Source organism: Dysidea avara, chromosome 4 (assembly GCF_963678975.1).
Source record: "Dysidea avara chromosome 4, odDysAvar1.4, whole genome shotgun sequence".
Classification (NCBI taxonomy): domain Eukaryota; kingdom Metazoa; phylum Porifera; class Demospongiae; order Dictyoceratida; family Dysideidae; genus Dysidea; species Dysidea avara.
Window position 1 is genome coordinate 36,596,023 of NC_089275.1, and position 14,005 is coordinate 36,610,027.

Consider the following 14,005-nt stretch of genomic DNA (forward strand, 5'->3'; position numbering starts at 1 on the left):
TTATTTCTGATTCCATTACAGACTCCTTCGATACCATCTCATCACTACCAATATTACCATACCAACTTCTCCATCATTAGACTGGATTTCTCAGTCTCAACATTATGGGGTATAGCTACTAATGGCGAGACCAGGGGATTGGCCAAGAACATGTGAACCAATACATTTCTACACTACCATATCAGTGACTCTAAGGCATACTGTCAGTATATGCATGCTCAAAAACAAACCTCACATGAACGTACATACCTCTATTAACTTACTTTTGTATGGCTTCAGTGGAATAAAAAATAATATTTTGACACAAATCACATGTACACAGCCCAACACAAATAAAATTACTACACACAATTTATACAAAGTAGTCCATTACACATTATGGGCGTGTAGCTACAAAAAACACAATATGAACATTTAGGATAAAATATATTATTATTTATTTTAGTAACTACAATACAGTATCTTCATCGGTTGATGCATACATGTTCTCATCAGTGGTAGGTCCATCTGATCTTGTTACTTGGTAATATTGCATCTTGTCTTCGTTCTCATCAGAGTCTGGAGTATGAGTAACATGAAGATGATGAGCTGGTATTGGTGCACTAGTTGATGACTTGATGAGGAACCTCAAGATTTGATGACTACGTGAACTGGGATCTTTAGGATAATATTGTATTGGCTTCATCCACCAGTTTAGTCCAATCACAATCAGAATAGTAAATGCCCACTACAGATACACACAATAACACTCATCTACCTATTATACTAACACACATGGACTATGGTCATTTTGATATATAGTTAGATAGAACTTCATTATAGTGATAGTACATTTCATAATAGCCCTCAACCTTGAAAGTGGGTATCAATACAGGGCAAACGTAAGCACTACGACCACTACAGCAGCAGCTATAGCAGGTTTCTGTTGGTTAAATAGATATACTCTAATAGAACAGTCAGGCAATCATATATACCCTAATTGAACAGTCACCATGTTTTATGGAGCTTAAAGATCTGATTGAACATTGACACACTCGTCACTTGGCCTAACCTTCCATTGGCCCTGTAATATTGTATCACTATCATAATCTGTATCTAAACTGTACATTGGTTGTTGCACTTATCACCACCAAATGTGTCTTAATAGCAACCTAGAAGGAAATCCGCTGTACTGTTAAGTTTATTAAAGCATTTGTTTTACTATAAACAGGAATTAGAATTTAATAAGGGTATAACTGCTGTATGTGTTAATGTCCGTTATTGTCATTACCTGTGTTAACACCATGATGAGACTACCCCGGGTGTACTTGTACCACGTCTCATCCTCATTGTCAACAATCTCCCGAATGATATACCACAGGAGAATACCAATTGCTTGTAATGGACTTAGCACACTATAGAGAGATCAAGGCACGCAAATTATAGACAATAGTCACAATACAATTTTAAATTTAAAGTAACAAGTTTACTAGTATAACACACTGTTTTTTAAAACATACGACAACTAACTAGTGATGCTATTGACAACCTTTGAAGATCAAGCCAACTAGGGTTGGGAGGTATTTAGGTATTAGTAGTTAAAAAGGTATTTTTCAGATACCATTGTGGCTTTCTAAAAATACTGAATATCGAATTTAATGAATTAGTTAAATTTTTGGTGGTTTAGTGGTGGCTACACATGAAGTCAAGCCCCATACAACCATGTGTTTATGCTGTGGACAAGACAAACACAATAATTTACCTTTTGAGATATTCAAACCTTACTTTGTGGTACAATTGTCATTCATTTGTTCCTTTAAAAGATAACTTTCACTACTAGCACAATGTGGGTATAAGTGTAAATCATAGGTTTTTAAAAAGTGTACAAATGTAAAGGTATTTAGTGATACCGAGGTATTTTTCGTAATACCGTACCGTTCTTCAAAAAGCGATACCGCCTATCCCTAAAGCCAACAACACCATTAAACATTCACTACAAGTTTCATATACATGGTCATAGTTATGTGAACTCCATAAATAATTGCTACATATATTGTGACAAGGGTGAACTCAATATGGTGAACACTACATGCATTTTAAGTGCTTACTAAATAATGAATGTCCATAACCGAGGTAGTTTCCAATCTCCAATTCCATACTAAAGGGTAAAAATGTTGTACGTAAATGTTATTATGAGACCGGCTGAGCAAAAACCAACCGTTTTTGCTAAAGTCTATTTTACCATAAAACTGTATCGAAATACACTGGGTAAAAATATGTGTGCTACATGAAAATTTTATGCACGTTTTAATCACATTCATATGCACTGAAATTAAGACTAATCAATAAAACCAATATACCACCGGATTTGCCTGTGTATGGAGAGTAAGAAAATCTTTTGCTTTGTGTTCACACAGCAAAGGGTACGTGAGTTATGAGCGTTTATTTACAATGCAGTAAAAACAGTGTTCACCATCGTCTTTCTTAGTTGGAATGGCCTTCTTCTTTGTCAACATGGAGGAGTACAGAGAAAGCACTATACCTTGATTGATTTGCCAGTTCATGGTGCACAGATTGAGCCAAGTCTCATCTTCGTAGCTTGTTTCAATCATGAGTTATGATCGATTATCTAAGTGCCTGTAATTTATTTCCCATATTGTTACTGTACAAATTGAATTTATCACTGTTCCAATTGTCAAGCACTATAACTCCAAGACCATTCATCATAAATGGCTAAAGCTTTAGCTGTCCACTATTTTGTTACGATAGATCACAGAAATGGAATCTGAAGAATATGCGAAAACGGCTGGTTTTTGCTCAGCTGGTCACATACACACAAATATGTACAATACAGACCAGCAGTTACAACTACAGTACAAAGATACATAATTCTGTATACCACAAATCAGTGTTAGTTGAAGTTCAGTTAGACGAACATAGACGGACATGTCCCAGGAAGACAGTGCAACAGAAAAAAAAGTTTGTGTGTGTGTGTGCGTGTGTGTGATTTTTTACACAAATGCATAGTAGACTAGTTCTTAGATTAGAGCAGGGCATTCCTGTCTCCTCTTTTTGCACACTTCACATAAAACTACGTCTGTACATGTACTGAGCTAACTGCTCTAACCCCATTCTACTAAAGCCATACACATCAAAAATATAATGAGGAGCACAATATTTAACCCCTAACACTGGAAGTTATACCACCCAGGGCTCAACCCAGAATATAAACCTAGAGGGGGCGAAGTAAGTCGCTTCGGATTCTAGGGGGGTCTGGGGGCATGCTCCCCCAGGAAAATTTTGAAAATTTAGGTGTAAATATACTCAATTCTGGTGAAATTTTACTGTGATGCCATTGAATATTGACTATTGGATTATACAACTTTGGGATCAATTAAACCTTTCCATTTCTCAAGGCTTTAGGTATAAACCTAGGGGGGGCAATAGCTAACCCAGAGGGGGCCTGTGCCCCCCCCCCCCCCGCCCCCCCTAGATTAACCCCTGCCACCCCACCTGTAGAAGTCAAACCCCAGAAGTATATTGACTAATTATTAGTACACTGGTAATGTTTACTGGCACTGTGGCACATTCTGTTTATAAACTAAAAATAAACCAGACACTAGCCTAGCTGCCTTAGTTCGTTTTAAGTTAAGTATATAGGCAATTGCAATAGACAGGTATGTCACTTTATTTATTAAGTATCAAGTACATACCTTGTTCACAACTTCAATCCTGAACCTTTCACCACCATAGCGGATTACCATGAACACACAGAACAGTCCATTAAGTAATAAAGCATAGCCCCACACTGTGTCCTAAACAAGATAAAAAAAAAAACACCAAAAAAAAAACCCCAATACATGTACATATGTGACCGAATTTGACAAAACAAGTGTTCCACACACATCCAATTTTCTGACTTTAACAAACTGTAACATGACTATTCAGCCTAAAAGTTTCACACAATTCTTCCGTAGCATTGTAAAATACCAGGTCAAAATGTGAAACTTATGGCATACTCCTATACTGAATTATGGTGCTTCAAAGTCAAAAAAGTGGATGTGTGTGGAAGCCTTGTTTTGTCAAAGTTGGTCACATATATGCATGTACTCCATACGTACAGATCATATCTCAGTACTAGTGTTGTACCGATAACCAAATTATCCAATTATTCCGATAACTGATATTAAGCAACATAATTAGCTGATACTGATAACTGATCCGATATACACTGATAACACTAACACTCATTCTCATCATTACTAAATGACTCATAACCATTGATATACAGCTCATTCTAAGCTAAAATGTAAATACGTCAAGCAAAAGCTACTGTTTACATAATAAAGTACAGTTATACACTGGCTGAAACCTAAAAACCTCAGTTAACCGTTGGGCATGGCCTAAAACCTGACAGTTTGCTATGGGCATGGCTTGTGGTCACCACCACACCATTACTACTTAACTAATTAAAATGCCAAATAGTTTATGTCTAGTTTTCTCCAAACTCATTATACCACACAGTGCAGTGGAGATGAACATTGGCTTTGGTTTAATCAATACCGATTAATCGGCTGGTAGCCAATATCGATCCGCCAATATCGATTATTGAACCTATATCTCAGTACTAGAATAGAGCATCTGTATTCTGTAACTTGTATTACGAAGTGAATTAAATGTTAATAATGTATGAATATTGTAAGGCCATATCATAACGGCATAAAAGGTTCTGAATGGCCCAGTCAACAATATCAGGTTCTTGTGACCGGATCTTGGAAAACCTACCTTTTGGGCACAAGCAAACTTTTTGGTAAAACTTAATTGAAAATTTCAACATTTTTTTCAATATAAATTTTTTTTACACATTTGGATAAAGCAAGTATTAAACCATCTAGTTTCACACCCATAGCTTCTTTTTCTTAGGAGATATGGATGATTATATCAGACCATGTAGTAATTTTACATGCGTGGGACAACAATTAACTTACAAATTGGGTGATTTGTTCAAGTGCTGGAATGGCTAAAACTTAGTCTTAGACAATAATACATGGGATTTAATTGCAGAAATGTACCAAGAATACTTCATTAAACTATCAGAAATGTCTTTTAAAGTATTCTAGATGGTAAAAATGGAATTATTGGTAAACAAAGTGATTTGTCACCATTTGTCACCCTTAATCACTCACAGAACTCAATACATTGCCATAAAAGTTAGTTTGTAATGTACAGGAAGAGAAAATTGGCCATATCTCAGGAATGCTTAAAGATATTAAGCTGAAATTTTGACACAAGATAGATGAGTACCCAGTACCTAATCTAAGCTATAAAACAGAAAATTGACCAATGTGCCAAAAAGGTAGGTTTTCCAAGATCAGGTCACAATACCGTTATCAAAGATGTAGGTTCACAGAAGGCGCTTGCGCTTATAGCCTGCAAATGTGCTCCCCACACACATACAGATAACATGTACACAGCACAAGTAACTAACTACACAGTTGCAAATAAAAACAGAACAGTCCACAATATAATTAAAATTTACAGTAAAAGAAGAAGAGCAGACCTAAAAGCAGTCCAATTTGTCAGCTGTAAAATGTGAATGGGAATAATGCTCCACAGAAAGGGAGTATCGACAAGAGAAGAGTATCAATAAGGATTAATAGTCAAGGATGGAATTAATAGGGTCAGTTAATGTGATCTAGTGACAGTAGAAGAAAATTGAAAGTATCTTGAAAATGGAACGATAATTACCTCTGTTGTGTAAAATATCATGAGTTAGACAAATAGCAGAAAATGATCTCTAGTCCTAGTATGGAGAGGAGACCATTAAAGTTCTTGAATGTATTATTTGAGAACTACTAGAACACTTTTTTGTTGAACAGTCATAGGCAAACAGTTTTGATTCTTGCAAAGACACATAGTATTCACGAGTAACACATACAGTATGTACATAGGCAACATCTATGTGATCACCTGATTGACTAAGATGTCAAGATCAATGGCTGATGCAAGGCCAATGAAAAAGATAATAATTCCCATCAATATAGTAGCTGGAATACGTCTAACTGTGAAAAAATACAATTACAACATGTAACTAAACAAACATGTGTATAGTAGTATAAGTGTAACAAGAGGAAAATTTTGAAAATTTTCAGTTATACAAACACTTTTCCCTAGTTTGAATGATTAATTCTCCATTGTATATTGTTGACATGATTCACACTTACTTCCAAAGTCTGACAACACATGTATTGGTCTCTCCATTAAAGACACCACTGAACTGAGACCAGCTAATGCCACACAGAGGAAGAATACAACACAGAGAATTCGTCCACCAGTAATATTGTTGTAGAGTATCGGCATCCTGTAATACAGCCACCAATACCTCAGTCAGTACCAAATTACCAATAATATTACATAGCATACAAGTGTATACGTATGTACATAACTGTACAGACAGATAAAATAAAAAAGCACATGTATGCATGGCTACAAAGTCACATCAAGAATGTCGACTCCCCAAAGGACAGACAAGAGAAGGTGACAAATGGGGAACCTGTAGAAGTGCAGAGCAGTACACAATAGAGTGTGACTTTTATTAGACGTGGGCAGGTACCTACTTTAGGATTTGAGGCCTAGCTGAATCTAGGGACTAACATTAAGCCAGTTTGAAACCTAGTGATTACACAAGGATAATCTCACAGTAAGGGACTTAGGGACTTAACCATTTTAGACCAGCAACCTTGGGACCTAGGGATGACTGACAGATAATCCTTCAGTCCTTTAGTAGTTGAGTCCAGAGACCAAAGAATAGCTTCAAGAAACTAAAGGACATTTGTTGGCAAATCTGAAAGGTTATAATGCACACAGCGTTAGTGGAAAACCAAATGACTTGCCTAGTGTTGTAAAACACTTACACAGCCATCATGGACCACACTCACACACACAGACAGACAGACAGACAGACAGACACACACACACACACACACTTTACCATATAAAAGTCAGTCCAGTGTTAGCTGGTCCATTATCAGCAATAATATCCAGTATTCTTTCACTGCTGTAACTTTGTCTTATCAACACGGAGAAGACAGAGCAGAACACCAGAAGGCCACACAGTAGACTGACAATATTGTTACTGACTGGAATTAAGACACCATTTCGGACAGCACCGTTTGTTCTCTTCATGTACGTGGCATATGTCAGGAAAGCACAGCCTGCAGCTCCTGTAATATGGGACACATGTATGTAAGTAAGAATGGGCTAGATACATACATATATACAGAGTGACAAGATAGTGAGTCAACACTGGGAATTTGCTTAATACTTTATAAACTATTTACCTTATTGAGAGTATAATATGTACATAATGCATGTATTTAATGCTCATACTGCATACATTTGGTACAAAAACTTTTTTTTTACCACAAACATATTTCTAGCTACTAGCAGACAAACCTGTGTCCCAAGCATTCTGGGTTATAGCATCCAGCCACATCTTGGAGTCAGTTAGTGAGCCTGCATGAAGTAGATGAACCTTAAACAACCATATATTGTTGTATGTTCACAACTACACTTTTTGTGTGTAAATTATTTGTGACCACCACATCCACCAGAAGCACTCTACTGTTCTTGAAGCCAAATGACAGTGAGAGTTCGCTCATTGTAGCACGCTCACACAGGCAGCACAGCATGAAGCTTCTAATGTGCTACACCCCTAAGGAAAACAGTAAAACTATCACGGTGTCGGTACAATGAAATGCCTTGATAAAATCTTTTGTGAGGACAGTAAATACAATTTAGTCTTCATTCCAATCTTCTATTATTAGCATGAAACATTTAGCTGCTGTGTATATTCAGTATTCATGAAGCAGACATTTTAGACATGCGTCCACAGCTGGCTTTAATAAGGGCTAATGCCTTACCAATAATCTATAAATCTGAGAACCCTTTACAAAGGATAAAATGACTTCTGAAGATATTTGACCTGCTGTATATAGATACGTATGGCACACAGCTGTTGGTTGACAATATTAACAACTACATCTATAAGATATGTAGTAAACAACGTGACAAAGTATCTCTACAGGGCGTACATGTATGCAGTGCATACCCTGTATGTATGTATGTATGTATGTATGTATGTATGTATGTATGTATGTATGTATGTATGTATGTATGTGTGTGTGTGTGTGTGTGTGTGTGTGTATGTATGTATATATGTATGTATGTACAGTACAGTACAGCACAGCTAGTACATGTGTTCAATGCAATAATCATTCAGATGGACACATTCAAGGTTGAATAGTGAAACAAGACTTCTCTTCTTGTGATGACCACATCAGGTAGGTCAGAAAAGCACAATATTAGCTTCAAACCTCATTTAAGTAGCACAATAAAATGGATCCCTGTGTGTAGCTTTTAGAGCTATAGAGCATTGATAAAACAATAGCCGCATGACCTATGAAACTCTGTGGGTGAGTGTGTGCGTACATGCATGTGTGCGTACGTGTATAGTGTACGTATATACACCATCCATTACAAGACTTTAATACACTCCACTGTACTTTATAAGCCAACTAACTCCAATTTGGTGTAAAGAAGCGTTGAATCCCAATATGGGCGTACGGTAGAAACAGTGACCAGTAGAAACTAAACACCACTATTCCTAGTAGTAATGGCACAACAACTTTGCTCAGTGGTTCAATGGTGGATACTCCTCTTGATACAGCAAATGCTCCAAACAGTACAGAAAATAGGTGACACCAAACAGGCCAATGACTGTCCTATATATGTAGGATGTGATGACACATAACAAATCTCATACAGTAACACACATACGTGCATGGCTATATATAGCAAATTAGCAATAGAGATGCTAACTATGGACAACATTTATCCATATAAATGCCAAGGCATTTAATTCCTAGTGATTTTGGAGTTGGCGTTTACACAACTATTCAGGCCCAGGTATTTATTGCTTATAGTGTACAAGGTGAAGAGTGACTGCTGACTACGTGGCGCTGATAGTCCTTACTTTACGTATATAGTTACAGTGTGAAATCTTCACTTGCAACACACAAACATGAGGTGAAACATGTTTATCTACTATATAAACTCTTTTATAGCATGCAACTCTGGTGTTCATTACAATTGTAGTGTAGTTTTTAGTACCCCAGTGTTTATACAGACCCAGCTGTAGTCTATAGTTTGGGATGAAGTACCTGACATGTATTAGAGCCCGGCTTTAATACGGATATATACAGTATGCATAGGGAGCACTGTTTACTTGAAGTTGAGATTAAATAACGCAGGTCCTAAACCAAGGCCAGAGCAAGGTACCAGTGTTGTGTAAACCTGTACAAACTACAATTCTAATCATTGATTGAGTGTAAATCAGCATTCTAGGTAGGATATTCCTATGAATAGAATGATGGACCTTATGTCTACACAAGAAAAATGTGACACATATATTAGGATTCACAGCACTTTTGTGTGCATAAATTGGTTAGGAAATTTGAAAAAATGATAATCACAAAAGAATAAACACAAATTTAATTTGGTAGCACTCAATATGCTCCTCAGAGTACTAGCTTGTTTATCCACATGCAACTCTATTTGAACGTTACCATACAAACAACACAACACAAACAATACTAGTACCTGTAGCCCATTCCATGTTTCATAAGATTCATCCACATTAGAGGGAAGATCATTGACCATATAATATACAGTGTAGTACAGACACCATCCAACAATAACACAATAGTAACACCTACAGGGAGTGTACAGCACCATGATGTAGGATACAGTATGACATATGTACAATGGAATCTCGGTTAGAGACATTTTTGGGACCCAGAATTTTTGGCCACTTTTTGCTGTAATACCGTATTTTACCAGTTAATAGCCGCGGGTACTATAACTTTCAGCAAGGAAAATGATGCGGCTACTATCTGAGGGAGGCTACTATGAGCTTGCGTGGCAGTAGCCTGCGGCGTTTATACGGATTTTCAAATGGCTGACCTTGTGTAACCATCCTTTAATACTGCTAATCCACTAGGCTCCTCTCAGAAATGCTATTTCCAGGCTTAAAACAACTCTTTTGCTTAGTTTCTCCTTCAAACGTGTGTCATCAACACTTGTATCAGCATATTCAGATACAAACTGTGGCTCTTATCCGAGGGCGGCTCTTATGACAGTAATTCAAGGCTGTGCTGCGGCTACTATCTGGGGGGACTATTATGTGAGCCGCGGCTATTAACCGGTCAAATACGGTATATTATATAAGTGTTATCCAACTAGGGACCTGTGAGAAGGCTAGGCCTGTAAATACAGGGAGTCAGAACATGTATCTAAAAATAGAGGTTTTCCTCTTTCAGAGGTAAAACAATATATTAACCAGACCTGTTGGGGTCCAAAACTTTTGTCCCTATTATGAAAGTTTTTTCTATTGTGTCCTTAATTCGGGGAGTTTGTAAAGAGAGGTTCCACTGTATGCATGTGTGCACTGAGCAAAACCCACTATGTTTGCAAAACTCTGTTTCAGTTTTTAACTTTAATTAAAATACATAAAGTGTTGAAATGTGTGAACATGCTGGGTTTTCACTTAGCTAATCAGAGACAGAATATGCAGTACTATTTCAGGGTGGTATGACCACATGTGGGCTTGGATGTAAGTTTTAACCAGTCATTGACTTACCCTATTCCAGTTGGTACTATAAACAGCCATGCTCCTAAGAACCGGAACGCTGGACCTGCCAGCCGATTCATAGACTCCACTGTACCAAACTTAGTGAAACGTCCAGTAGCATATTCCAATATGATCAGTGGGACTGACCAGAGCCACAAGAATCCAAACCAGACCAATAGAAACACCAATGCTCCTGTCAATCAAGAAATGAAGTAAACTCAAATAATAGTACAAGTTAGATTTCAATAACTTTTTTTGGGGGATATGCCTGAATAGTGATGCTATATAATTATAACATTCATCGGTCTAAGCACATAATGCTTTCATCTCCATGCTCCTTCATTCATCATTTGCCAATATAGACAATTATTGAAATGAAATTCAAATTGTGCGATTCATTATTTCATATTCACTTGTGCCACTAGTACAAGCAGGGGTTCACTACACGGAGGAAATACTATTTACTCGATGCCTGTGACATATCTGTTCTTATAAGGGTTTGAACAAATATCAACACCAATTCTCTATCGTCACTATAAGTGGATTCGACTATAAAGGGCAAAACTAAGACAGTGCCTTGCATAGCAAGCTATAACAGCAGTTTACATGCACTTTCTAACATTAGCTCTCACTTGTTTCATTGATCAGTGACATGTTTGTTTAGCTAGATATGATTTAATTTGTTATTCAGAAGCTCTGTACCAAAAAGGTTGAGCACAAAATTCATTAGCAAATATCCTGGTAACTTCGATGTTGATATCTGTTATAGTCTACCAGGGCCTGAAATTATGTTTTGGAAATGATCTGACAAATCCTGTTATGTGGTTGGACATACTCAATGTTACTGTATAAAAACTTTCTAAAAACGTTCAGACATTTGCCAGAAATGGTTGGAAAATGGCAGATGTGTCCGACCATAATTTCAGACACTAGAGTCTACCATACACCCTTTGATCGCCTTATAATTTATGATAATTTGATGCAATCAACCAAAAAATGTGAGAATTAAAGAACCACACAGTGAACAGATCTGCACTACATGCATCAGTTGGCAGGTTCCAGTTGGCAGGCTCCAGTTGGCAGGCTCCAGTTGGCAGCCACCAATGTGTAGTTAAAATGGCAAGATGTGATCAGAATAAAAGCACATCATTAGAGACAAAAGGTGGGAGAAACGGAGGAAGGGAAATTTCTAAATAGTTAATCCACATAAAAATTGGGAGACAATGATTTGTTGAATTCCAAATTTTTGAACAACAATGGATCCTAACAAGGCAAAACGAAATATATTTGATGGATAACATTTGAGTGATACATATAAGTACACGTACATGCATAATTTACTAGTGCAATAATTCTTTCCCTCCAAATTTTGTACAGGACCAACCAGACACTTTCTAAGGAGATGCAGTCTCATTGAATAAGTACCACCACTGCTATTGGGTTATCACCACTAGACATGGTTTATGCTATACAAACACAACACAATACTCACCTCCACCTGTAGCATGTATTGCAACGATCCTTGGGTAACGCCATATGTTGCCAGTACCCACAACAGATCCAAGACAGGACAGCACCAGACCAATACCACTGAATGTCTTCTGTAAAATAAGGAGTACACAAAAGGTAAATACACAAAAGGCCCAGCACAACTTGAAAAGATAGACATAAAAAAAAGAAATGCGCAATGGATATTGACAGTGGTACCATTTTTCTTATACAAGTACACAAAAAATTAGGAATTTTCAACTAGAGTAGGGACCATAGCACATTGATAAAAAGTACTGAAACAAGCTGGAGTAGTGCACGATATTAAATCACAGTAAAACTATAAGAAGTGTTATATCCCTACTGGTATCTTGAGCACAGTAGGGATATAACACTTCTTATTGTTTTACTGTGATTTAATACCGTGCACTACTCCAGCTTGTTTCAGTACTTTTTATCGATGTGCTATAGTCCCTACTCTAGTTGAAAATTCCATTTTTTTGTGTACTCGTTTGTTGACTTTTTTGTAAAATAAAATTATTATGACTGGTGTACCCACGCATACTGCATCAAAAGAAAGAAACGGTGCCATGTACCCCAGCTACCAAATATCATCTGAAAAGTGAAGTATCCATTACACTTCGTTGTCAGCTATGTTCAACCCGTTACTCAGCATTACGAATCAAGAACTGTTCAAAAATCACCTCTGCAATCAAAGTAGCCACTATGAAGAATGCATTGTACATACTGCGGTATGCCAAAAGGCACCTCTCGGGCTGAAGCGACATTGAACAGTGAAAAAATCAAGCCCGTAGCCTTAGCCGATATTGAGTTACACTTGTCTGAAGGCATCAGTCAATCAGGCAGTCAGTCAGTAGAAAATTTCGCTTTAAAATTTTATTTTAAAATTCCATAGCAACTTGTTGAAGCGTTTCGGGTCAATCTGAAAGCTTGTTTGTACCTCCTAACCAATACTGCCTCATTGCTGTCAGGGAAAATTGAGGCTAGTTTTTGGGTGATGTTTTTTTGTGGGCCACGCCTACACCTTTGTGGTTCCTACTATACAGTACTATTGTACTCCATGATACGTATCACATGATCAAAGATTTTTGTACCACTGGTGGCTGATCCTTAAATTTGGGAACTAGTTAGAGCAGTCACAGAAAACTACGTTCTGGGAGCCAGTAACAAAAATCTGCCCTACCACACTGCTATTTTGAGTATTGGAGAATAAGAAAGCAAAATTTTTACTGTATTCAACCTGTCCATCTTCGTCCTCGGTCAAAATCGAAAGATAAGCCTTGACCCTTGACTTACGCTAAAATTTACACTTAACTCTTGACCAAATTCTTGCATATTTTTTTTGTAAAATTATGCCACTCTAAAAGTATCAATTGTGGTATACAATTTACAAACGAAGCTTGTCTTTTGGCCTACTGAAAATTTCTTACTTGACTTGACTTTCGATTTGACCGAGGACGAAGATCAGAGTACAGGATATATTGGAGTGCCACCCCCTTGCGTACTTAGAGTTATTAACAATCCTTCTATATGGAAGAACGGCTATGCCGAATATAGGAGTTTAAAACCAAATTCAATTCAATTCAATTCTGTAAAATAGACTTGTTAACACACTCACCTTTTCATTTACTTCTGGCTCTACAGAGTCCTCCTTATCACTGCCAACTTCGCCTCCTCCAACAGTCAGTAGACTGGCCTGCTCCGAGGATCGCTTAGTTTCTGCCATTTGCTCGGCGCGTGACAATCTCGACGAATTCACGCATTAGAACTAGTATAATTAATAATGCGGCGCCCGTAATTTATTAAGGTGGAAAGCGCGTCAGAAAT

The 14,005-nt window shown here is 37.3% G+C and overlaps 1 protein-coding gene across 1 annotated transcript; it reads right to left on the minus strand.

Annotated features, from left to right (window-relative positions):
• Positions 1-274: 274 nt before the first annotated feature.
• On the minus strand, positions 275-13,943 carry LOC136254861 (uncharacterized sodium-dependent transporter YocR-like). Its single transcript, XM_066047624.1, has 13 exons — positions 13,797-13,943; positions 12,162-12,270; positions 10,679-10,862; positions 9,640-9,751; positions 8,561-8,762; positions 7,435-7,494; positions 6,971-7,202; positions 6,204-6,340; positions 5,950-6,041; positions 3,693-3,794; positions 2,088-2,137; positions 1,271-1,394; positions 275-727 (listed from the first exon to the last, which is right to left on the minus strand). Exons 1-13 carry the CDS (start codon positions 13,902-13,904, stop codon positions 449-451), a joined length of 1,791 nt encoding a protein of 596 aa, XP_065903696.1. The 5' UTR covers positions 13,905-13,943; the 3' UTR covers positions 275-448.
• Positions 13,944-14,005: the final 62 nt, after the last annotated feature.